At 43.6% G+C, this 26,359-nt stretch overlaps 1 protein-coding gene across 36 annotated transcripts in view; it reads left to right on the top strand.

The window, feature by feature from the left end:
* Window positions 1-26,359, top strand: part of EXD3 (exonuclease 3'-5' domain containing 3) — a 296,729-nt gene that overhangs the window by 133,136 nt on the left and 137,234 nt on the right. For 35 of the 36 annotated variants that reach the window (XM_072025484.1, XM_072025482.1, XM_072025481.1 and 32 more), the window contains 8 exons: window positions 6,434-6,600; window positions 12,238-12,376; window positions 12,745-12,958; window positions 13,474-13,583; window positions 14,660-14,855; window positions 16,145-16,311; window positions 18,706-18,876; window positions 25,353-25,406. In XM_072025484.1, coding sequence (XP_071881585.1) covers window positions 6,434-6,600; window positions 12,238-12,376; window positions 12,745-12,958; window positions 13,474-13,583; window positions 14,660-14,855; window positions 16,145-16,311; window positions 18,706-18,876; window positions 25,353-25,406 — 1,218 coding nt within the window. The remainder of the gene's footprint in view (window positions 1-6,433; window positions 6,601-12,237; window positions 12,377-12,744; window positions 12,959-13,473; window positions 13,584-14,659; window positions 14,856-16,144; window positions 16,312-18,705; window positions 18,877-25,352; window positions 25,407-26,359) is intronic. The other variant, XM_072025479.1, reaches the window with a different exon arrangement.

Here is a 26,359-nt window from a genome sequence, read left to right as displayed (position 1 = left end):
CTGTGTGGCTTATTTATTCAGAGCAAGTTCTTGGTCCTTTGCTAATCCTTGTGATGAATGATATTCAGCAGTTCTCGGGCCAGAGTTAGGTTAGAATTCAGAAGATGCCTCTGCAACAATAATGAAAATGGTTTTCTGGGAGAAGCACAGACCCTCAGGACAGCCTTCACGTTGAACTAGATCACCAAGCTGAAGACAGAAGAAATTATATTTTTAAAAGCAAGTAAAATTACCTTAGTCTATTTGTTAAGGATTTATGTTCATTTTGTTTTTTATGGATGCCTTGCAATTATTTTTCCCTCCAAATAAAGCTGACTTGAATAGGGTTAATTTGGCTCTATAGCTCATTAAAGGCATACATCTATGACATTCCCTGTACAAGTGGAAGGGAGAAAAAGTACTGCAGGAAAATGCACCTTAATTTGTGTATCCACATACCTGGATCTGTTGTAGGATGTGGTTGAGGAAAATGAGTTAATTTAGGCTAAAAAAGGATAAATTTCTGCTGTTCCCACAGTGAAAGTCACTAAAAGTGTCAGGCTACACCTACACTGCTAAACAAAAGAGGACCATGAACTGATCCTGGCCCCAAGACAAGTGTCACTGGCTGACTCATACCCACACAGCCTCCGGCTGCCTTCCCTCCTGGGAGATTTGTCTGAAATAGATGGTGACATGCATGGAAGGATGGATTCCTTTGCTAATGTCACTCTGCAAGCACAGCAGTAGTAGCTAATCAGACAGTAAAAGCAGATTTTTCAGGACAGCTTATAAGAGGCTGCATTGATAAGCTGGTGTGGTTCACCAGCCTCACTGAGGATTCAGCCTCAGTGACACTCTTAAACACGTGTCATGTTGCTCTGTCCTAAATCCCCCAGCATCCCAAAGCAGCTGGGGGATTGTGTGGCAGACCATTCACTTGGGCATGATGGGAGCACTGTTGTCCGAGAGTATTACCGCTTCGACATTAAACCTGGATTTCTGTCTGGGCTTAGGCTTTCTGCAGCCAAGAGTGATACCTGTGTTCTGGTTTGCTGCTGAAGTTAAAGCTGGCAACATCTGTGTAATATTCAGAGCTGTTGTATGGAGTGTTTTTTCATCTCTGAAGTAGACAGAATCATGTGCCCTGTGAAATGGAGCTTGTGCCAGCAGACTGTTACGCAGTTCTGAGTTGAGTGAAGTTTGCTGTGAAGTAGTGTTCAGTTGTCCAATGTTGCAGGGGGGTTTTGTTGTTGTTTTTGTTTTTTAAAGTCTAAACTTCTTGCTTAACATTTGTTGAAAATACTCTCTCTTCAGCTCTGATTTTGAAAGCAGAGTCTGTTCTTCTGCTTCTGTAATATACCTTGTCTCATCTGTGGCAGCATGAGCAGTTTTTGGAGACATGATGATTTCATCTGGCGAAGATGAATGACTTCCCCCAGGGGCTGCCTGACAGAGGTTTGGAAAGAATCCCAATGCTGGATATGTATTTTGGATCTCTCTATAATACTGTTGAGCATGATCAGGACCATCCTGTATTCCGGGTAGACGAGATCCTGGGTGTTCTTAGCCCGGGAGGTGCTTGGAACTTGAAAGCAGCAGTTGCTGCAAGAAGCCACCTGTCTGTGTGGAGAGAAGCCTTGGTGCTATGGAAGGCCTAGCAACACTAATCACAAAATCGGAGGCTAGGTTCAGTTTGAAGGAGCCTGTTGAGGTCTCTTGTCTGTCCTCCTGCTCAAAGCAGGGCAAACTTCAACGTTGGACGAGGTCTTGCAGGGCCCTGCCTGGTTCCACAGCCCCTCTAGACCCATTTCAGTGCCTTGGCACCCTCACTGTCACCTTTTTTTTCCTTTATACATAGTTGCACTTTCTAAAAGGATTTGACTCTGTCTTCTCTATGATGGCCCATGATACGAGAGAAAGGAATTTCCCCATACACCCCATATACCCCAGCTTAGCCTTCCCTAGGCTGAACAAGCCATGATCCCCCAATTCCTTCTTACACATCCCATGCTTCAGCCCACCAGCCATCTTACCAGCTCTTTGCTGAAGTCTCTCCTTTTTGTCCACACCTTGATTACAATGGGGTGCCAAAACCAGGCCCCATGTCCAGAGGTGGTCTCCCAGGTGCTGGGCAGGGAATGATCGCTTTCCTCAGCCTGCAGCTGGGCATGCAGTTAGCCCAGGGAATTTGAGCTGGACATGTGATATTGGCACCTGGACTTCTGAACAAGAAATTGTTTTGGTGAGGTTGTGAGAGCTGCAAAAAGAAGAACAGAGGTGGACACATCTCCTTGCATGGTGTTGTCCTAGCTGGCTGTCACAAGCTAACAGCTCTGTTTGGATGTCCCAGGAGCAATAAGCTCCTTGTGAGGAGCCCTGGTGCAGCCACAAGTTGGCTTTAAAGGTTGCTTTTGCCTTGATCCCTTCAAGTGATATCATAAGTTAGGCTCCTCTGCGTGGCCTTTCAGAAGAGCCGAGCCGTCTCTCCCAGTTGATTGCATGGGGAGACTGGGAAGCGGAGTCTCCTGATTCACAAAGCTGAAGTTAGGTAGTGTGAACATGCCCCAGGGAGCCACATTGCCAGAGCTTTGTTGAAAGAGAGAAGAAAGACCACTTCCCCGCCATTGATGTGGTAATGGCCTCCAGAACACTGAAGTGTGGCTCTGTCAATGACGCACTGATTGCTATCTGAAAGTCAGTCTTCTGGGATATGAATGGAGGCTATTTAGTTCATCTTCAGTTCATAAATTAGTGCATCTGAGTAGCCTGCACTGTGAGAGAGAGAACAGCTCAAGTGGTGAGAAAATCTGTCTTTCTCATGCTTCTGTCTTTTGTGCATTGGCCATGGGTGAGTGGCCTGCTGCTTTTACAAGAAACCCTGTTCAGAAGTGAGTGTGAGTAAAGCTGGCATCTTTTATCCGAGTGCCATCTATTTCAGATATCTGGAGGTCAGGATCCCCCTTCTCTTGTGGAACGGGCTGTGACTCAGCTCCGAGCTTGTGCTTGGGGTCCCTGCTCCACGCCAATGTGTAAATCCTTTCCTTTAATGAGCTACTGATGTGGCATCTCTCTGTGTAGTAGAAATGATGCTAACTTCAAACTGGAAATCTCAATCACAAATAAAGTAACAATGAAAAAAACACAGTAGGATGTTCCAGGGTATCTTTAAAACAAAGGTGTCTGCACAGTACCTGCAACAATGCATGATTTTAGAAATGCTGGTGGTGTCCTCCATAGCTTACAGTGGTCTTGACCTCTTTATTTTTTTGCTGCTTTTAAAGTTGCTGGATCTAAAATATTCTACTTGACATTTTCTCTGCACTAACAGGACTTTTTTTGTTATTTCTGGAAGCACTTGAGAACAGGGGAAATTAGCCAAGACATTCAAATAGTCAGCGTTACTTGTGTGAATAGCTTCACTGCTCAGTAAAAGGTATTGGGAGAAAGTGGAGAATTGTATCAGACAGAAATGCAGCTTAACTCACACAGATAAAACTAATCTAGGGCTGGTAAGTGTGACTTCCCGAAAAGATATTGGATATTTGAATCCAAAATTATTGATAACAATGGAAGAACTGCTGATGCTACATGTTAAAATCAGGACATTGCTAAGCTTACTCTGTACTGACTGTTATGAGCTCTGTAAAGCATTCAGCTGGGTAAGAACAGGATTTACGGGTAGGTAATCTGCAGGAGTCATTTTGGAAAGCTTTAATCATGGGTTATTGTTGGTGTCAGGAATTTTTGTGTGTGCCTATGGATTAAAGAACGTATGATATGTCTAGAATTCAGAGAAGGATGTAAACAAGACTCATGGTATAATCTTTTCTTGCTTGGAGGTGTCACTGATGTTGATCAGAACAACCATGCCAGTTTCCTCTTCCAAGTGTCCATATACAAAAAACAAAAGGCATGAAATGTCACCCCTAGTGAAACATTAGTCTCTGAATCTGTATCCACATCTTCTGGGGCCAAAGTTTCCACGTTCTTGCAGAGCTGTTGTGGTGGAAGCCTTTCCCCTTTACAACAATGTTATTTTTTCAGAAAAAAAATAAAAATAAAAAATAAACACAGTCATTTTCCATTTCAAAATGCAAGATGTAATATCTCTGGAGAGATTAACCCTCTTTACAGAGTTGTTTTTGTGGTTGAAAGAATAAATCTGTTACAATAAAAAAAATGAAGAAAGAAAAAAAAAATCTGTACCTCATTATTTCCAGAAATAAAGCTGACATAATGAGATTTATTAAGAATTGACTCTGGGTGAACTGAAGAGAGATCCAAACCCAAAGACTTTGTGTTGTAGAAGAAAAGGCAGAAAGACAATAGGATGGACACAGGGCAACCTAGAAGAGTGAATTGCTCTGTGATGTTAATAAGAAAATATGTTCTTTTAGGGAAGGACTCTGAGAAGTGGCTTGGCAAACTAGGCAGAAGGAGTTATTCAAACCCCTTTATGTCCTAGGTACTTGGCTGAGCTCAGTTGCATAAACAGAGATGTGAGAGACGCACAAAGTAGCTGGACTGGCATGGCCAGGAGAGGAGATGTGGGGGGAGGAAATGTAGAGGGCAAGAAGCTGCAGTGTGATAGCTGATCCTGTCCTGCTCTGCTCTGTCCCTGCGTTCCCTCTCCTGCTTCTCTTCTGTAGCTGAGCCCCTGGGTAGCTGCCACCCAGCCCCTGGGTCCCCATCCTGCTGACAGTGGCTCCTGGGTGCATCACTAACCTCTTGGGAACAGCAGTGAAAATATCCCTCCACATATCCATTAGAAGAAATGCGTTTTGGCAGTTGGCGAAGTCACAGGGGTGCAGACTTAGTGCTGAGGCAGCAGTTTTTATGGGCAGGCTGGCTTCTTGTGTGCGCTACCTGGGATGCCAAATTTCTCTGTGTTTTTTCTTCCAAGTCTGTATTCCCTCCTGCACCTCTGTGGGTTTTTTGTTTGTTTGCTTTTATTTGTTTGTTTGTTTTGTTTTGTTTCCTTTTTACCTCCAGGCCAACAACAGGTTTGTTTCCTGATTTCTGTGAAGGGTGTCTGCTTTGAAGAAAACTTCTCACCTTTTAGTTACTGAAAGAATGTGAGGAATGAGGCCCAGTGGCCCCAGCATACCACCCAGCCTGCCAGCATTTGCACATGTGGTGGAGGAAGAGCAAGGTGCCTGCAGGCCCTGGGAACAGACTCTGACCCTGCAAGTGCTGCTTGGTGGGGCAGCAAAGGAAGGATGGCAGTGGCGTGTGCACCTGAGAATTTAATTCCTGTGGCTTTTCACTATGCTAAAAAATACTTGTTGGTAGTGCTAGGAGCAATAGAGCCATATATCTACAGATCCAGATCTACCATGCAGAGTTTCAACTTGTTTTAGCAATTAAGTTTTCTTGACAGTAATAACTTCTAAGGCAGATCCACGAGTAAATCAGTCAACAGGACTGGCTAGAGAAATAAACTGCTGATCTGGCTGCAATGGCTCTGGGACATTTGCAAGCACAGCTGGGTTGGCTGGGCAGGAGTGGGTTATTGCCACCTTTCTGTAGCTGACTGTTGGTGTCACTGTATTCATATTTCCTCTTAGAGCTGCTGTGCCACAGCACCCTAGAGAGCAAGAGGGTGAACAAGAGAAAAGCTTAGGTGGTTCTGACTGTTGCAGTGGAGAATATTATGGGCCTATTTGCCTGCCTCTGCACGTAGTTGCTCCCTGGTGCCAGTGTGGGCAACATGCTTGATTCCATGCTGGTTTAAACCACAGCCAGCAGTGAGTTCGTGCTTGTGCCCCCAGGCTCTGAAATGTGCTGAGGCACACGCACACCATTCACTCCCACCAGACAATATTTGGGAATAGGGAACCTCTCCAACTGTCTTCCCGTTTTGCAGGTGCATGTAACTCAAGCTCCTGCACTGACACGAGATCATGTATGTCTTTATTGCAGAAGCAAGAACATCAAGTTGCAGCATCACTTCAGAGTCATGTGTGGGCACAGAAAGGGACTAAAACAGTACAAACCCTAGCCCCTTCCATAATTACCTGCCTAATCAGCTCAAAGACCTGTATTCTGGTCAGTCACTAGTTCTGATTTTTCTTAATGTAATCAGTATCTCAGACCAACCAAATAACATGCTAGTCATCAGTCTGGCTAAATGACATGGTTTTACTCTTGTTTATCTATGCTGCATCTGTGGCCTTCAGTCTCATTCCCTGAACAAATGCAGTTTGGAGCAGCCTTGCTGCCGAGAAATCCAAAGACATCAGTGAGATTTCAGGGGTCAGATGTGCTTTTCATATCTTGGCAGAAAGAAGTGCAGCACTTGCAGGGCTTGAGCAATGTCACTCCTGTAGTGTAGGAATTCCTGCTCCTTTCTACCCTGGTCCAGGACCACAGGGAGGTCCTTAAAGTGGGTGAGATATACCTGTGATGGAAATGGCACTGACGGTCTTCCTTCACCCCTAATTCCTTGCAGAGCACAGTTGGAGAGAATCAATGGCTTCAAGGGCACCTGATACAGTTGCTAATCAGTTACTGTGATTTGAACACAGCAGCAAGATGGGCACAACGCTGCAATTTGCCCAAGGAGATACTACCTAATGGAGTGGCTGATGAGCTTCAAAAGCTTAAGATCCAAGAGAGGTAAATGCTGTTTCATTCCCGTTCGTTGTAGACTACTTATCATACAAAGACTGTGTATTTGCTTAAAATAATCTACCATAATTCTTCCTTCTGTGGTGGTTTTACTCAGGTGAGCGGCCAACCTCCACCATAACCACTTTCACTCCCCCTCCTCAAAGGGAAAGGGAGAGAAAAATACAATGCAAAGGGCTCAAGGGTTGAGATAAGGATGGGGAGATCACTCAACAAGTATTGTGATGGGCAAAACAGACTCAGAGTAGGGAGATAGTAAGATTTATTGCCTATTACTAACAAGCTAGAGAAGTGAGAAACAAAGGAAAGACACCAAAAATGTGTTCCCCCCATCCACCCTCTTTCACCTCCTCCTGAGCAGCACAGGGGAATGGGGGAATGGGGGTTGTGGTCAGTCTATGGATCTTCGTCTCCGCCACTCATTTTCAGTCACTCTTGCCCCTGTGCTGTGAGGTCCCTCCCATGGGATGCAGTCCTTGCTGAACTGATCTGGTGTGGGCTTCCTATGGGTAGCAGCTCCTCAAGAACGGGTTCATACTGCGGGGTCCATCCCTCAGGAGCAAACTGGTCCAATCTGGGTCCCCCACGGGCAGCAGCTCCTGCCAGGTCACCTGCTCCTGCGTGGGCTCCTCTCCACGGGCTACAGGTCCGGCCCGGAATCAGCTCCTGCAGGGGTCCTCCACAGCCCACAGCCTCCATCGGTGCAGGTCCACCTGCTCCACCGTGCTCTCCTCCACGGGCTGCAGCGTGGAACCCTGCTCCACCGTGGTACTCCATGGGCTGCAGGGGGACATCCTGCTTCACCATGGCCCTCACCACAGGCTGCAGGGGACTTCTGCTCCGGCGCCTGGAACACCTCTCCCCCTCCTTCTTCACTGACCTTGGTGCCTGCAAGGCTGTTCCTCACTCCTCTCACTCTCCCAGCTGCTGTGTGGCAGCATTGTTTTGTTTTGTTTTGTTTTGTTTACTTTCTTAAATACATGTATGCTCTCACAGAGGTGCAAACAACATCGCTTACTGGCTTGGCTCTGGTCAGCAGTGGGGCCCTTCCCTAACATGGGGCAGCTTCTAGATTCTTCTCACAGAAGCCACCCTATGGCCCCCCACTACCAAAACCTTGCCACATAAACCCATTATACCTTCGTGAGATAATTTTGCAAAAACTTTCTCCATTTACTGAGATCACGTCTTGGTGATGAACATGCCAAATTTGCTTTTCATAAGCCTGGAAATGTCTGAAAAGATGCATTTTAAACTCACTCATGAGTATTTAAAAGCTGTTTGAGATGCTGTGGACAGGTCTTCAGACTCCCTCTGCCAGATCACTAGTGAAAATGAAATGATGCAGGTAGGATCTGAACATGCATTTATTTTATTGAGTTCATTACATGTCTGTGTAAGTTGTCCATATACTCTACATCCCCCATGTACTTTAATGTGATTTAATGCCTTTTGGGAGACTTGTGGGCAACAAAATAAAGTTCCTCAAAAATTCTTAATCATGTCTGTTTTCTTCCTCCTTTGACAGCTCTTAAGGCAGTCTGTATTTTTTGCTTCATCCAAAGCTCTCAGAAGTAATGGGGATTTTTGACACTTGGGATCAGATCCTAGAAGAGTTGTGTTAACTGAATTTGGGATAAAACTAGACTCCCAGGCACAAGTTTACCAAGTGAGGTTATAAGCCTTCAGCCCCCTAATTATTTGCCATCCCTTTTCCTTCCTCTAGTGCAATCCCAGTAATGCAGTACCATGTTTCCTCTTTTGCTTTGGGACCCCTGTGTTGTATGCAGCACATTAGCCTGCAGCAGCCGCATTTCCTCTCCTAACTTCACTCCATTGCGTGACCTGATAGGGGAGTGCAAAAGCAGAGCTACAAAAAAGAACCCTTATATTAAGATGAGTTCTTACAACTCCTTGATTTCAAGTGCAGAGAACTGGGCAAACAGCCCCAGCCAAGGCTCTCTGTGAACCTGCTGGTGCAGGAGGAGCAAAGGGGTAGGATGAAGGGTCTGCAGAGGGAAAAGGTCAACGCTGAGTGCAGCCAAAGCTGTAGGAAGTTGAGAAGAGGCTCAAAATTTAAGAAGGCCAAATATAGCCAATTAAAGGATTAGAAACTGTCTGATCCCCACAGTGCGCTAAATGTGGAGGAGTGCCAGAGCTTTGTAGTTCTGATTCTGGGTATTCTGTGCTGTGTCTGGGAGATAGCAACCCCAAATCATCCTCTTCGTGCAGCAGTGTCCCAGACAGTTGCTTAGCTATACTGTATAGAGGAAGAATGGCTGCATTTGGATAAATGATGCATTACAAATAATTTTCTGAGTCCTCAGTTGCTCACCTTTTGTTCACAAGTGATGGTGTTTCTGCCATGCTTTAGTGAGTCTGTCCACAAGCTTTTGTTAAAGCAACTTATTAAGAGATTGCCTTATTTGGGACCCTTTTTAGAACTTTTTTTTTTTTTTCTCCTGCAAAAAGTCCTGCACATGTGCAGCCTACTGCCAAGTCTTGAGGAACTGCAGAGATTGCAGGTGATGCTGCATTAGGGTCCTCTCAGGGTCTCACGCAGGACTGCACAGGATACCTGGAACCTCGGTCTGGTCCCATAAACACAGAGTCTGGTAGCCTCTGTGCCCATGTATGTTCATGAACCGAACTCCTGCAAAACTGCAGGCTACCACAGTCCTTGGGTTCAGGCTAATCGCACAGGCATTTTGGAGACCTGTTGCAAACAAGCAGCATTTTCTCCACTCATTTAAGAACAGGAATTCATCTAATTGCAGAGAATTCATCTGCAGGATTCTCTGCATAGAAGAGGACCAATCCCTGAATACTTGATGCAAATACAAGAGATCTGTGGGCTGTCTGGTTTCAGTGCAGCATAGCTCAAAGCTTTGCTGACATTTGAAATGACATGAAATGTTTGGAACCAGTAATACGAAGCAGTAAGTTCATATATGGGTCTGAACTTTTCTGTGTGTATAATGGAAATCTGAATCTGAGTTGATACGAACTGTGGTCCAGTTGTTGGTGATATCACTCATTGCCTGTTTGGGGAGGATTAAAGCCAGCAGAAAGCTGATGACCCCTGCTCCTCTGGTAGCAAGTTGGAAGCTTGCAACTTGCAAAAAGCAACTCTGCAAAAAGCAGAGGCAGAGTCTGCATGCCCTTGCTCTTTTACTACCCCACATAGTCTGGGGCTTTCAGATGTTTCTGCAGAACATGCAGCTGCATCCTGATGACATGAGTGCTTCCTTTTACCGTGTGTTCTTAGTGGAAAACTTTCCTTCTGGTATCATGTGTCAGAATTATGAACTCCATTCAACAGTCACTGGATGTCTGGTTAATGCTGACCTTTCACTAAGGAGACCATTTTGAGCAAGCCTGAGACTGGGCAAGGTTACCTGCTCTAACAAGTTTATCATCAGGTCTATTGTAAACAGCACCACAGTAAATTTCCATCTCCTAGAGGAGGTAATACTGGAAAAAATAATAAAAATAAATTAAAAAAAAAAAGGATCTTTTCTTAATTAAAAATCATATATTTGGAGTATAGATTGGATTTAATTGAATTATGAGTAATTCAATGAGTACCTACTTCTTAATACTAATGTTTGGGGAGGATATCACAGATAGCCTTAAACAGTTCATGACTGGGGATCTGATCTTTCTTCCACTGCAGATCTGCACTGGTTCATGTTCAAGTTCCATGTAACCTCGGGAAATATGACACATGTATTTACCCTCTAACACTGACTGCAAAGGCTCACTTCTCCAGACAATACATGGCTTTCTTGGAGCACAGGAAACTCTTGTCTGTCTAGGACCTGCTTCTGCGTAGCTCTGATGCATCAGTGGATCTGCTTCCTCCTCCCTCCTCAGTCTGTACCAGCTACCTGTTAGGAGCCAGGAGGTTTTTGCATGAGGTGTAATCCCTCAAAACACAAAGAGGTGGTTAACAAGAGTGTGATCTAACCACAGACTGCATCTAGGGAGATAAAAACCAAAGAAGTTAGGAATCTCTCTACATGTCTCTGCTCCAGGAAGCCTGTATCATGCCCAGGTGGAGTGAAGGCACACAGATTAGGATGTGCTGTGCCATTCATGATGAGTTCTGGCAGACAAGCAAAGCCTTTTGTTGTCCCAGTTTACTCATCCAGTCATGATACCTACTGCAGTAGCTGCTATAAAATCAATGGAGCCACAGAATCTAATAAAACAATCTTTCTGCTATATTATTGTTGACCTAACAAAGCAGCAGGTTTCTGGAGAGGGTGTTCATAGTGTAGAGAACAAGGTGGTACCAGCATATAAATGACATCATCTCTGTCACTGCTCACACCACACGCTGCTCCTGAACTCCACAGACGAGAATATTCCCGGAGACCTGAGACTGCACACCTTCATTAAATATTTTACACAAATATTGACTTCCGCATGCACACAAACCCATGGAAAAGAGTGTTTGTACAGTGAAAGCTGCTCTGCTACAAAATTAGTCACACAGTCCCCTAAACATAAGGTTAGTAAATATTTTCTCAAATAATAAACCATTTCAGGTCTCTGGGAAAGAGGGTGTCCAAAACTTTGTGATATGTCCAAAATAGCTGGATATTTTTATTAGTTTCTTTCCTCTGATTGCATCATCTGGATGAGACACCACAGCAATATGCTGACCTTCCAGTTACAAGGCCATTTCAAGAGACTCTGCTGCATTTTGTAAAGAAAATGTGCTGCGTAAGATCCTGTTGTAGGAAATCAGTTAGCTCATCCTGCTGGCATCTTCCCAACAATTCCAGTGTGTTAAATACAGAGATACTAATTCCTTTGCATGGTACCATCTGAAACCCAAGTGGAGGGAGTAGCATAGGCCAGGCACATGGTCTGTGGGGTCAGCTGGCAATGTAGTGCTGGCTGTGCAGTATAGGGCAAATGTTCTTGTACAGAGTATGCAAACATTTTACAAGGTGGTAGAGAAGAAGAAGGTGCAACAGGCAGTACATGAAGTCTTCCCAAGCCATTGCATTATCAATGATGAGAGAGACTCACCTGGCTGGAAGTAATCTTAGTGTGAAGCAGTCCGAGGTTCTCTTTCTGAGCCAGTTTATGTTGGGAGGAAGTGTGAAGCTCCTGTTTGGACACAATGCTGGTCAGAGATGACTTCTCTGTTATGTATTACACCGTGGGAACTAGCAGACTTCCATGTTAACCTCCAGGGCAAAAAGCAGTAAATCTAAAATGTGTTATCTCTGAATGTGGAAACAGCTGCCCAACTTTGTCATCCAAATTTCATCAATTCTGGGAAAGAGGGATGAGCATTGAGGACAGGGACCGGGACTCCGACACAAGTGTTTTGGTTTGACTTTTCTTTGCTGTGGATACAATGCATTAGTGTGGTGAGGTCTCAGACACAGTGCCATTTCTGTGACCATTTATAGGAATAAAAAGAGAAGATGAGTCAGGATGCTTTGCAGTGATTACAGGTAAAATGAGCAAAGAGAAAGAGGTAGCATGGGGAAATAGAGGACCAGGTTGAAATCAGGGGCTTAAGACTTCATGACCCAAAGTTCCTCCAAACCAGGATTTCCCCTCGTTGCATTGTTTAAAGTTATTGCATCTGCTTCTGTGCAGTGTAGAAGAGGCCACAAAAGCAGAGAAGTATGAAGAGATCAACAAGAAGGATTATTACCAGCTTCCTATTCCACGTGCAAATATTCATTTCCTGCAAAAGTGGGAAGAGATGCTGCAGTGTTGGGAAAAGGTGCTGCAGGTAAGTGTAACTCTGGTATCTGCAAGATCAAGGAGCAGAAACTCCATAACAGGCTGGTACATGGGATTGTATGTGGGTCACTGCTATCAAATATCTCCCTCCAGAAGTCAAGGACTGCAGTGAGGCCTAAAAGCTTGTCTGACTGGGGAATCTGTTGGGAATTGCTGTAGCAGGGAAGCCCCAAGGGGATAACTCAAGTGTGCTGTGAAAGTCACTTGAGACTGTTGTAGTGTGCACACCAGCAAAGAGATGCAGTTGTTGAAAAGGAAACACTTGTATTCTGGATACTGACTGTTGCTCAAGCTTATCCCAGCTATGTTTAAGTAAGGACAGTCTGCAAATGCAGGAAGTTTTTGTCTCTGTTGCAGCCTGGACAGATTGTTGCTATTGACATGGAGTGGAGGCCTTCGTTCGGCATGGTTGGGAAGCCCCGTGTCTCCCTCCTTCAAATCGCTGTGAAGGATGAGGTGTTCCTGCTTGATTTGCCACAACTCCTTGAACAAGCTGAGATGGAGGGTGAGAAGGAGAAGCTTCCCCATTTTATCCAGATGCTCTACTCAGATGCAGCCATCACTAAACTAGGTAACATGCTTCTCTTCTCCCCTGCCTTGGGTCTTTAATCAGTCCTTCTACAATCAGTCCTTCTGGACACCAGTGTTCTCCAACTTACCATACAATAGTTCACCGGTCTTACATGGTTTTCAATTCTGTGAAGAGGCTTTTTGGCAGGAGTTCAAGGACAAATTCATAGTTCTCTCTTTCAAGTTCTTAGAAGCTAAAAGCTTCTTGTTCTGTTCACCTTTCACTGATCTAGCAGTTTTTAACAAAATTGAGTTTAAACTCAGCATTTTTCATCTACCTTTTCTTCTCTCCAAGTCTTGATCTGCAAGGGTATCTCTTCAGAACAGGAGAGATGGGAGTCTGCATTGTTCCCTATCAGAACAGTCTTTTCACCAAAGTTTACACATATATTACAAGCATTTTAACTCCAAACTAGGGAAAAAAAAATGAAGAAGAAGAAGAAGAAAAAAAAAAGCTGCAGTGCATTAGCCATGATTTGAGTTTTTATAACTATGTGGTATTTTTTTTCTCTCCAGGTTATGGGATGTCTGGAGACCTTAGCAGTCTTGCAGCCACATGCTTTGCTTTGAAAGGCATGGATAAGCAATCACAAGGTGTAGTGGACCTACTCACAGTAGACAAACAAGTAAGGGTGAACATGTGAAGATACGGAACAATGTGCCTCCTGCTTGTGTACCAGTAGATAACTGTCATGATTTCACAGCATTGTACTTTCGTATCCTGTATTGGCAAGGAGATGGCTAAGACAGTGAATAGGCCCTTTCCTCTTCTGGCTTTGAGGGTAATCTGATTTTGTAACAAAAGACAGAAGCATTTACTTTTCATCAACTGAGTGCTTGGTATACTAATAATCTTTTCATAGCCTTCATACAAGTTATGAAAATGTAATCAAAATGGAGATACAGCTTTGTTCAGTTATTAAGAAGTTCCTGAGCACAAGGCATACTTGAACTTGATGTGAATAAATTGTTGTACAAACACTGATATTCCAACAATATGTTGAAGCAGATATGAAGCTCATGATTTGTAGAAAACTCATCACATTTCAGAAGGGCTGCAGGTTAAGCACAGGAATTTCTGTTCATCTGAGATACAGATGTCTATGGCCTAACACACACTATTTTTTTAGCATTCTGCAGAAATGTTAAGGACAACCATTTTAATGACTGTGGACTGGGGAGGATCCAGATCTTTGGGATTGATAGCTTAATAAGGGAAGTGCAGTAGTGTCTGAAGTACCTGCCAACAACTGTTACCTCAGTTTTATCTGAGAAATGGCAACTTCAGAAAGGCTGTTGCCCACTGTGTTGCAGGAATACCTTTTCTCTGGATCCAGGAGGAGAAAGGTGTTGAACTTATATTAAGTTGATGTTCAACAGCCTTCAGTGTGGTTGAGCACCCTGAAAATCTTGAAGTCACAATCACAGCCCCACTGCTATGATGCAATGTTGTCAGTCTGTACTATTTCTTTTGCCTTTGTGGCTATGAAGCAGATTTCTTTCCAGCAAGTGTGTTTGTTAAGCAAATAGTCGGACACCTTATACATCTAATGTCATCCCAGCCCTTGTCTGAGACAATGGGATTTGATGTGCCAGGCAAGATATAAAAATGATAGAGTTGCTGTGTGGCCCCACCCACCAAAACAGGAGGTGTTGTAGAATTTGTTTTATAACCATATGTTTTATATCCTTTTTCCATCAGCTTCAGAAGGCCTCCATTGACTGGAAGAAGAGCAGCCGGAAGGTTGAGCAGAGCCATGAGGATAAAGGGATCAGGCAGCCAGAGAAAGGGCTCAGCCTCTTGGTACAACATGTATTGGGAAAACCTCTAGATAAAACAGAGCAGCTGTCTAACTGGGAGAAACGGCCGCTGCGGGAGGAACAGATCATATATGCAGGTCTGGTCACTGACTCTGTCACAAGGTGCTACATTTGTCCATTAGACAACATGTTTGTCTGTTGTCTGGCACCAGAAAAATTGTTTTAAGTAGCAAATGAAGAAAAATGGCTCTGCGGATTAATTCCTGTTCAGAGAAGCTGGCACATGGTATATTTGTCCTTTTGCAGACATAGCTTTAATGGTTGAAGTTTAATCTGTCCAGTGATTCATTATTTCATGAAAGAATTCCTGTGCTTTGCAGATTTTGTCTGATGAAACATCTCAGTGGATACTCCTCTCAGTAAATGAAAGGAAGAAAGTCCATTTCCTTCTGCCTCATTTCACAGCATTTCTGGGCAACAAGTGCTGTGTTTATTTGTCATAGTGAAGTGCTCGTTAGAGCAATGTTAAAAATGGGTAGACATGGTGTCAAAGACTGTAGCACTGAATCGGTATGGTGGAGGCAACAGTGGTTTTTACTGCTGATTACCCCAGAGTCAGAAGTCTGAGTCTAAATCTTTTCCTGAGGCATCAAAGGACAGCCTAGTGAAGCGAACCAGCCCTTTGTTAAATTCAGCTATCCTTGAAGTTGACACAGTTCCCACAAAAGTTAATCACCAAGGCTTGTAACTTAACTGGCTTAACTGGCTTGGAGACTTAGTTCCCGTTGCAATGAACAGAGGCTGGATGGTAGTGCGTGTGGGCAGGTGATTGCAAACAACTCAGTTATTACTTTTTAAGATATTGCATCTAATGGGAATTTACCTTCCCATACCTAAGATGCAATAATAAACCATGGGCAAGCCGCTGCTCAGTAACAATGGAGAGTGAAATGGGTTGGCTGAAGTTATCTTACCTCGTGGTTTAAACAGACACACTAAAATTTGCATAACGTTACAGTAAGAGACAACAGAGGGCCTATCAGTTTTGGGTTCCTTTGCCTTGACTCTTTTTGATTGTGTGTTAGGTTATGATGGTCACTGAATCAATAAAAGAGTACAGGGTACAACAAAGCCAGGTTGGATGAGGCTTCAAGTAACCTGATCTAGGGGGAGGTGTCCCTACCCATGGCAGGGTGGTTGGAATTAGATGAGTTTTAAGGTCCTTTCCAACCCAAATTCTATGATTCTATGACACTAATGAGCTGGAGCTTCACAGGCTGTGTGCATTCAGTGGCATTTACAAAGATGCTGGCTTTTCTTTGCATCAGGAAAGCTTCTTTTTGGCTTTTGAATGAATCCAGCTGATGCTCATATTCTGGTTTTTTTTGGTGTTGTTTTGTTTTGTTTTGTTTTGTTTTGTTTTCAGCTTCAGATGCATACTGTTTGCTGGAGATCTACGAGAAGCTGTGTAAGGATCCAACAAGCTTTGGTCTGAATTCAGACCTGACTAAGAGTCTGGTGGGAAAACCAACCATAAAAGCCAGGGCAAAGAAGCAGCTGAATAAACAAGAGGTACCGTCACCTTGTGGACAGGTTTGTAAACATCTTCAAAGAGCTGCATGTTGCTCAAGACCCCTGCAAATCATACGTTGCCTTGTCTCTCAGTCATACTATTAGCTATGCCTGGCATGCCTGTGTGTAGTCTGTTCTCAGGACTATTGCAGCAAACATCTTTCTTGCTCCTCCCCTTCACTGCTAAAATGTGTTTCCTCCTTTGTGTGCCTTAGTTCAGGTTTCCCTTCAATTTTAGGTTTAGGTCTTTGCAAAATGTTGGTATAGATCTGTGTGGCAGAATCTAGCTAACAATGCTAGTAGAAATGCTCCTTCTGCATTTCCTCATTAGTGTGTTTGAATTCTATGGCCTAAGTGGTGCATTAATCAGGTTTAAGCTCCGACTTCCTTACTTTTGCTTTTAACTGACCTTCTACATTATGATTTCACTATGTGTATGCCTCCTTTATTGTGCCTGCAGTAAAAGTCTGCAAAGTCAAAAACAATCAATCAAAAAAGTCTTCCTTCTGATGGTTTGTATCTGGCACCCAGTCCACCACCACATAAACTGTGACTAGCATACCCTTGCAATGTATGTTGTGGTAGAGCCTTAAAACTCAGCTGGCAACTTGGAGCTATGTGACCTCTTCAATATTTTGGAACGTGACTGGACCTTCTCTCTTAGTAATAAAGTTCTACTTTTAAAATGCAGCTATCTGGTTGTTTATGCACCTATTAAAACATCAACAGAAGTCAAGTTTTGTTTATTAACTGACGAGACTCCCTATGGCTGCATATCCTTCCAAGCAGTCCCAAATGTGACTTTATCTCTTGAAGTCAGTACTACCTTCCATGCTTGGACTGAGATACTCTCACGTACAGCTACCAGGATCCTCCTTACCAAGCATGTGTGAATGTACACTATCCCATTAGTCTTAGGCAGTAAAACACAAAGCTGCTTAGTAGTTTCCTAAGCACTCTTGTGTTCATGGGAAAATTGTATGTTACAACAGATCTGACTGGCTGCTGCAGAGATGGGGAAAGTTAGCACTTCAGGCTTGAATTACCTTGTGAACTCATGTGCCATTGCTGTGTTTTGTACAGTCAGATTCATTAGCCAAGAGGTGGTTGATAAAACTTGGCATGGGACTCAGAAAAGCAGACTTCTCCTGACTGTGTCTTGCCTGAATCCAAGCTCTTTTTGCTGGTGTTTCCTTGTCCACTCTCTGAAGTGGGGCTAATGACACTTCTCCTTTAGAAGCCTTTTGCATTCTGCTGGCATGAAACGTGAGAAAAAAGCTACGTATAACATTGCTGGCCATTGAATAAACACGAGCTAAGAGCCAGCTGCTGCTCCTTTACATCTGTTTGAACAGAGGCAGCAACACAGGGTTAGTGTCTTCCAACTACCTCAACAACGAAGGGTCAACTTGATCTGTTATCACAGCATTCTGATGCCTCAGGGCATCCGCCAGTATCCTTTCAGGAGCCAGTGACAGTCCAGCCAGTCCACCCAGTGCTGCAGAGCTTTGAGCGCATGGAGCAGCTGCCGAGAGGTGTCATCATGCAAATTGAGCTCTAGGACCTAGTTCACACAGTCAGCCCAGGTGTATCTGCATGGTGTTCATGCAGATACATGGTGTTCAGGCATTTCCAGGCCTGAGTCAGCTCCTGCAGAGCTAATCTGAAATGCTGCAAAGAGCATAAAATCACAGAATCATAGCCCCACGTAGATGGTGGCTGTCTCCTTCAGCCATCCCAGCTGACTCCAGTTCCTGAAGGCAAAGCTGAACCCTGGAGGCTCCTTAATAACTTCCCTTCTCCACGAACTTAACTATTGTACTTCTGGGAGCCTCCAAAGACAAAGTCTCCAACTACAGGAACTCACCCGGGAGCAGACATTTGAAATGAAATAAACAGAATTCAGGCACTGTCTATTTTTAAACTTCCGAAGATAACAAGGCTGATGTGATGCTTTGTCTACCTGTTTCTCCCTCTGTCTGTCAGATCCCCCTCCCACAAAATAACCTCAGCACATCTATATTATTTGCAGCCTAATTTGATAGGGGAATAGCAGTCTTGAAGATACATTTCTGTGACTTCATGGACATCAGTGTCTGTAGATCAAAGAAAACCAAGCTGGAATTTCTCCAGGGAAAGTGCGGATCTCTCCTTTGGGTGGCTGGTTTGCCAGTGAGTAAATGTGTAATTTAGAATTAGCCCCATCATGTCTTGCCTCCTGCCCAGGTGGTAGGTAGTCAATGAAGAAAGGACATGAAAGGAGAGCTAGAGGTTTTGCAGAGCATGAGGGAAATTGTAATACATGTGGCAGGGGACAGTAGAATTTGGTTGAATGAATGCAGGGAGGCAAAAGCACAAGTGTAATGGCAATCAGTCTTCCATTCTACTGCTTACAGATGTCTTGCTTTTCTGTAGCAATGCAAAGGATCTGAAAAGGAGACCTCACGTCCCCCTGCTTCCATTTCCGCCAAAGAGTTCAGTGTGGTCTGTGATAACATGCTGCAAGGCCTTGGACGCTATCTTCGCTGCCTTGGTGTAGATGTCCGGATGCTGGAGAATGAGGATGACCATAGGAAAGCTGCTGAGGTTAGTTGAGCGTGCATGTTTATAGTTCCCATCTACACTCCTTGGAGAAGGTCTGCTGCTTGCTGAATTACAGGTTAGTGACTTGCAATAACTGCCCAGCCCATGCTTCCTGCTGTGCCTGTGTGAGACACCGTTCTCTGGTTCAGCCATAACCATTTGCCTGCCTTGTGCTTGGGTCAGTCAAGAAGAAGCATAATTAAAAGTTGGCTGTTCAGTATGAATGGGAAAATTTCCATAATAAAATTGCCCTGTAACTTCCTAGCTGGCTACCAGCTAGTGAGATGACTCAAAGTTGATCAGCCACAAATTGCAGTGGAATATTTGGGAAAGGATGAGTGTCAAGGACAACAAACATTGATCTGGACTCACGTAACCACTTTGACCCTCTGCCTTTCGGAGGAGAGACACATGCTTCTTCATTTCAGACATATTTCTACCATGGCTGAAATGGAGATATCCAGCCCACACAGTGTGTTGCTATCAAATGTGCACTGATCACCCAGCCTGGTGCACAGCATGTTTCCTCTTCAGATGGCTTTTTGGCCTGAATCCTGGGCAAACTCTAACTTCTGCAGAAATAATTAATATCTCATCTCTGCCAAGCTTACACAAGTCATTTAAACAAACTAATTCTCACTGCCTTCCCCCAGAGCCCTGTCTCCGCTTCTCATCCTGATACCTTATCATGCTACAGACAGGATGTTTTACATCTCTTTCTCTATGGTGACCAGACAAACATCCTTTCACTATCAAAAGCCCTTGGAGTGTTACTGTATTGCAGAGCCTTTGATCTGTGCTTGGATAATCAAAGATAAAAATAGACTCCTCCCACTGTGCTTTATATCTGTCAGTCTCAATTGAATAAAAGTTGAATGTTGAACGCTGTACACCCAAAAAACAGCAAATGTTTTTGCAAAGTCCAGGATAAAGGTTTGGATCCTGGTCAGCAAACACAAGATTGACAGTTTGGGTGTTGTTCCAACACAGTCTCAAACCAGCGTCACCAGGAACATGTAAGTGTATACAGATACGGTGTTTGTTCTGCATTAAGGTCATTTCCCTAAAATGACTTATCAGCCATGTTGCATGTCTCCTTGCACCAAGCACTCCTGAGTAGCCTGGCATTTGGTCCTTATTGTTCACTGCCACTTGTCGAAGTGACTTCAAGTATTGGTAGGCAAAGAGGTCTTTTCCTTTACCTTCTGTTCTATGAGATCAGACTTAAAAGCCTGAGAGCTTTGTAAGTTGTGCTTGGGCAGCCATTGATTTTTATTTTTTTTTAGACCAATGCATGAGATAATAATAAGACTAATGCTCATGCATTGGTTTGGGAAACCCCATTCCCAGGATAAACTTGAAGTCTGTGTCCTGTGTATTGCTTCATATTGTGCTGCTGCTATTCGCTAAATGCTTTATTTGAACAACAGTTGTCATGGCAAGTTTCTCATGTCAGACCTGCAATCTCAGATCTGCTGGCCTATGAGAGCAGGACCACTGATGCAGGAGCCAGTGTGTTCCACTGTTTGCCCACAGTTAATTTCTGTGAGAAGACATCAGTTTGCATTCTTCTGTATTTATTTCATAGAGACATTTAATTAGAACTAAACTGGGGAAGTAATTGATTAAAAAGTGCTGTCATAATCATGGACACGGAAAGTCTTTAATAATGGTGAAATAATATAAATTCTTACTGAAATTTTATTTCTGTGTTTAAATCTTTCCACGTGTTAAGGGCAAAGAGCTCACAGCCCACCCTTAGAAAAACATTTAGCCTTCTATTCACAGGTACCAGCCTCTCTGGGAAGAGCAGCTTTGTATCTGAGTATGGGCACCCTGTAATTTTTCCAAGTCTCATTTGTTGGGGTGGCAGTGACATTTTTACCATGTTGCAGTTATATTCTAGCTGCTGTATTGCTGTGCACACAGTTGTTTGGCAAAGCAGATATGCAGCTGGGGGATAAATATCTGCACAAGTTGTGCTGGACCTGACTTAAAGCAGCCTGTGAACTAGACACAGTTGCCATGTGCTTTCCCTGAAACATGGTCTTGCCTGACAGCAGTACTCTGGTCTGGCACCTTGGGTAAAAAATGCATCAGTGGCTTTGTGTAATGGTCTAGACTAGCCCAAGCCTGGTGCCCTAGTCTGTGGCAAAATAGGGAGGTCTTTCTTGAAGAAGGGCTGCATGCGTCCAGCTGTTCCTCACCAGGGGCTTCTGACTCCATCCCAAGCCTTGATATTTTTGTATGCACCCAATCCCCTAGGGGTTTAGTTTTGTTACTGGTAAAGAAAGAAGATATTCAGTATCTCTTATGCAGCATCATTCTGTGTGTACAGCTGCCATTATTTGGGTAAGCCACCCTTTGCATTCCTTTTTGTTATCCCTATAAAGAATACGTTATTTCTATTTAAATACATTTTTCTTTACTTTATCAAATCCTATACCAGTTCTGTTTCTGGCCAGGTCTTCCAGTTTCTTTTGTACAAACTTCTTTGTAAGGAATTTTAAGTCCCTCTTCTGGGTCGTCTAGGTGGGCAATTGGAAGGAGGTGGGAAAGTTTCAGTGGATGTGCTTCTCTGCAGTTTTGCAGAACTTGGTGGAGCAGTGGGGTGCTCCTTATACTAACCTTAAAGGATTGCCCACCAGCCTGAGGTAACTGCAGTAGATCTTAACAATGCTGCACTTCAGAAGTGCACAGAAGCTCGTAAGAAAATCACATTAGTTTCTTAGGTCACTAATGTCTAAGAAAAGGCTTGGTGGAATCTCAAATGGATTCAGAAGGACTTAAAGTTGAGTTGTGGGTTTGTTTGTTTGTTTCTTTGTTTGTTTTTAATGGACTGTGCTCTTGGTCTTCAAAATCATCTTCACCTCCAAGAATAATTTGCACACTGAGGCAAACTTGGTATCTTTTGAAGTAGGATAATATCCAGAAGGCTGGTAGAACTGGCTTCCTGCAGCTCCCATGGTGTAAAAGGTTCCCTCACAAGGCTATATGCACTTCCCCAAAACTCCAGGTGAACTGGCAAGTTGGAGAAGAGGCCTAGGCTTGGCTGAGTCTCAGGAGGCAGAGGGAGCAATGTGTACCTGAATCTGAATCGCTGTGGGTTTGTCCCCCTGGTTTGGATCCAGGGGACACAAAGGGGACTTCTGATACTGCAGTTAGCAGACCTTCATGTGATGGGAAAATCTAATCTCTGATCTCATCTCATTTTTGAATGTCTTTCTCCATAGTCTTGATGTAAACCACATTCTTTGGGTTTGCTAGTCTTTCTACCTTCCCACCACTATGCACAGTGAATTCACAGAGAACAGATGAGAACTGCCTTTGAGATTAGGACATAGCTTTTGATGTTTGGTCAGTAGAAGGAAAATTTCTCTGGAGACCTTGTTACAAATGTGCCTGCGTTAAGAAGCAAGGCTAGGTTTATGGTTTAATCTAGCACTTGAGGCCATGTTATGAAATCATGCTGTAACTCTTTGAAATTTATGATTTTCAGGAATGCTGAAGAGAAGTCTAGGGTTGAAATACCAGCAGTACAGCAAGTGCACAGCAGCACTGGATGGAGTACATTTATAGTTATTAAGCTCATCAGTTAACTGCCTGGGACATTGTATTTTAAGAGAGTTTCAGATGATGGGTAGGAAGACTTCAGGGTTGGATTGAGTTTTGTGATCCACTTCTCCAGTAGATTGCCGGCTGGGTGCCTTTCCAGTACACATCCTGAAGCAGATGATTGCTGTCTACTCCACTTCTGTCTGAACTGGGCCCTTGCTGGCCTAGGCTCAGGGTCACTGCTGGGCCTCTGACACAGCAAGATGGTCACAGCTTTTCCTGGACAGCTACCTTGCAAACAGAGCACTGCAATTTGCCTCTTCAAGGGCGTGTAGTGCTGCCCAACACATGTGCAAGGCCTTGGCTATAACGTCAAGCACAGTTTCTCTTTCCTTTACATTACAAATCTGTGGCACTGTTTTTGAAACCTTCTTTGTCTTTAGTTCAGAATCCTTTAGGTTGTTAAGAATCTTTCCATTACCAGTGCTAGCTTCAAAACATAGGGTCTCTCTCTGCCCTCTGTCATCTGTCATTGCCGTTACAGGTCTGTCTTGTAGTAATTCATTTGTGCTCATTCACCTCTGCAAGATGAAAGTTAGCTGAACAGACAGCCATGTAAAGGGCTAAGTAATAATCCTAAGTTATTAGGGAGTGCTTTTTATCCAGAAGGTCTCAGCCTATTTCCAAAGGAAGTTGATACTATCTTCTTAATAGATTGTGAAACTGAGGACAATGCCCTCTCTGCAGCACTTGGGGTGGAGCAAAAACCCTGACACCCAGTCCAACACTCTGCTTGGATTCTTTCTGTTTGTGTCTGTAAGCACACATCTCCCACATGGTCCTGGCACTGCACTTGGTTATTTCTTTCAGGAGAAGAGAAGGAATTGAGCCCCTTTCTGCAGCATGTCTCCTCTGTGGGTTTTGGTCAGATGTGTGCTATCACATGGGTTTTCTGGCTCTGCACATTTCTCCCACTGATTGTTCCAGAGGCAGAAAAAAATATGCTGGAAGAGTTACTGCTTTTCTCTTTTTTATTTGATGTTTTTTTGCCTGCCTCTGCAGAGCCATTTAGATAAGGGGATTTATCAAGCTTGAACTAATTAACCCTGGATGCTGGAAGTCAGAATGGAGTGTTACAGCTGTGAAATCCTCCGACATATCCTGAAGCACACATGGGTCTAAAGGAATTTCTTATCTCTTTTCCCGTGTTGGTAAATCACTGTGGTAAAGATTCGCTCTTGCCTTTCTGGACTTCTATTGCTAATGTGCCATGAGGATGTTTTGTAGGCAGAGCTGTTTAGTAATCCAGTCTGTATGTAGTACATTTCATGCAAAAAGGGTTGTCTCTGCTGCCACTTCAAGGTTTCTGTTCCTCGAGGTTTTTTCCCTTTATTTGTGAGACATGGTTGATTTTGAAAGAAATACAGTAATTTTGCCTGTAGGAAGGTACTTCAGAAGTTCTTGCCAATCACCTTCTCAGTGCAGAATTGGCAGCCAAAGCAGTGACTTCATATAAGAAAAGAGGAAATAGGCTACCTGAAAGGTCAGGATAGGAAAAAATTGGTTACTCATTTTACTACAAGGTGCCTTCAGAGTGTTCTCCCCCTTGTTTCATGTTGCCATAGGTCAAGTGGGTCTTAAGAGAATAGCTATCCAATGCAAAGTTTAAAAAAACTCATTGTTTTGTTTGGCTGGTTGGTTGGTGTTCCCTGGCTATATTTGGTGTTGTCTAACTGCCTGGAAAGTGCAACAAGACTCAGATCCCAAATCCCTCTTGCAAGGGTTAAAGAATGATCAAGAGAGAGCTTCTGAGACTCTGATCCAGAAGAGAGAGCTCCGTGACACGCATCTGGAAATAGTGAAAAATGCAAGGGCTTCCAGCAGAGTAAAAGCCAGAGAAGAGAAAACCTCGTGCCTACCTCAAAGTGCCAATCTCTTGTCAGCACTAGCAGAGCAGAAGTGCTGGTTCACAGGGGAATCCTTCTATCGCTAAATCCATGAAACTATTTCCCTCCAAGAGGAGAGGGCAAAGAGGTAGAAGGGAGCGGATGTCACTTAATCGTACAAAGATCAGCCACGCTTTTGTCATTCTGAAGAACTGCAGTTCCAAGCTTAGTGCTTCCTATTTTCTTTTGGCACCAAACCATCTCAAAGATTCTCTTACTCTATTGTGAAGGTTGGAATGAGACCCTTGTTAACTCAGTGCAGACCTTTTCCATGAAGGACAAGACCTCTGATAAAAGCATAGGACTGCAAGCCAGGAGACAAGCTCTGATGAAGATGTTCTTTATAGCCTGGGAAGGGTGCATAATTGCCATATGTCTGCTCTTGGGCTGTTGGGAGAGTGACACTGTCTTACCTTTAAGATGTGAAGATGATTCTGTGAATGTCTATGAAGCTCACAGGCTCATTTAATGGTACTTTTTTTTTTTACTTTTTGTTTTTTACTTTTTTTTTTCCCTGGAATTAACCGCTTAGGGTATTTTTCGTTTCTCCCCTGTGTATTGCTGTGAAAGCAGAACTGCTTGGTTCTTAGTGAACCAGACCATGGAAACAGAAAGAGTCTGGGTTAAAGAAAAAAAAAAAAAAACACAAAACTTTTTGTTAGGATTATTTCAAGGTGTATCAGTTCCCTGGACCATCTGCAGTGCAGATGCACAAGTAGCTGTTCCAGCACATGTGAGGCAAGGCGGGTATTGGCAGGGAGGGGACATGTATGGAGAGAGTGATACCTTAAGCTGCTATTGCTGTCAAAAGCATCTTGTTGAACCAGACCCAAATACTCTTGGCCTAGTGTTTGTTGACAGACAGAGAACGACTCCGTATCATCAGTTCATGTTCTTTCTGTTTTGACTGAGAGGAAAGCTTGAATCCAGTGGTAGCTTCAGCCCATGTTCCTTACAATTTTTACTGTTTTTTTCTAGATTGCTCGACAGGAAGGAAGGGTCATTTTAACCTCTGGACTACCATATCAGACTGTAAGTGTTCAGAGCTTCTGGTATTTTTCTGGCATTGTATCCTTGTGCGGTGCAGGATGTTCTGAGTAGAAAAGAGGACAAGACAGATGTGAAAGCAACAGCTGGCTAGGCTATTTCATGTTTCCTGCACTAAGAACTATGTAAAGGGTCTTGTGAGGCTCTCTGTTGTTTATGAATGGTCAAAGGTTGGAGTGAAATGTCTTTTATATGTACTACTTCATCAGTGGGAGTGCGATTGCCCTCCATTAAAGAAAATAAAAAATCAAGCCAAACAATCCCAGAACAAAGCATTTTTGTTTGGCAGGTGAAAGACAGCTCAATCCCCATGCATTTTATCAGAAAGATTCTTGTTTGCTGACTCACTGCACATTGACATAGTTTCAACACTTAAAGACTTCTCTTCTGGATTGGAAGGAAGAGAATGGAAGTCACCAAGCATGGATCACTGTGGAAGCTGTGGAGGTTTTTTGTTTCTATAAATATACATACACATTAAAAAAAGAAAAAAAAAAAAAAAAGAAAAGCAAAACCCAACCCTCGGCACCAGATGTTGAGAGCCCTTCATGAGACATACTTCAAAACAGTGTTGATGGAAATATATTGAACCTATCATTGTTTGCAATGTCATAATGCCTGCTGCAAGTCCTTTGCACTTTGTCCCAAAAAACAATTTAGAAACTATTCTGGATTACACATGAGCCAGAGTGAGGGGCCTCTTTGTTACAAACTACCAATATGAAAGCTCCCAACTATTCAAATAGTTACTTAGAGTATTTGCAGAACTTAGGTTTTTAATTTGCCAGATAGTAGCTGAGTACTGAAGAAAACTTCCCCCATGATAAGATACTGTGAGGCAAGCTCAGCCATGCCATGGTACAGGTTCCTTATCCAGACTATTGTTCCTCTATCGTACGGTTGATGCAGTAGGTAATGCAGTGTCCAGAATGATCTTA

This window comes from Anas platyrhynchos, chromosome 18 (assembly GCF_047663525.1).
Source record: "Anas platyrhynchos isolate ZD024472 breed Pekin duck chromosome 18, IASCAAS_PekinDuck_T2T, whole genome shotgun sequence".
Classification (NCBI taxonomy): Eukaryota; Metazoa; Chordata; class Aves; order Anseriformes; family Anatidae; genus Anas; species Anas platyrhynchos.
The sequence above is the reverse complement of the archived record's forward strand: the minus strand, read 5'-3'. Positions and strand labels throughout refer to the sequence as shown.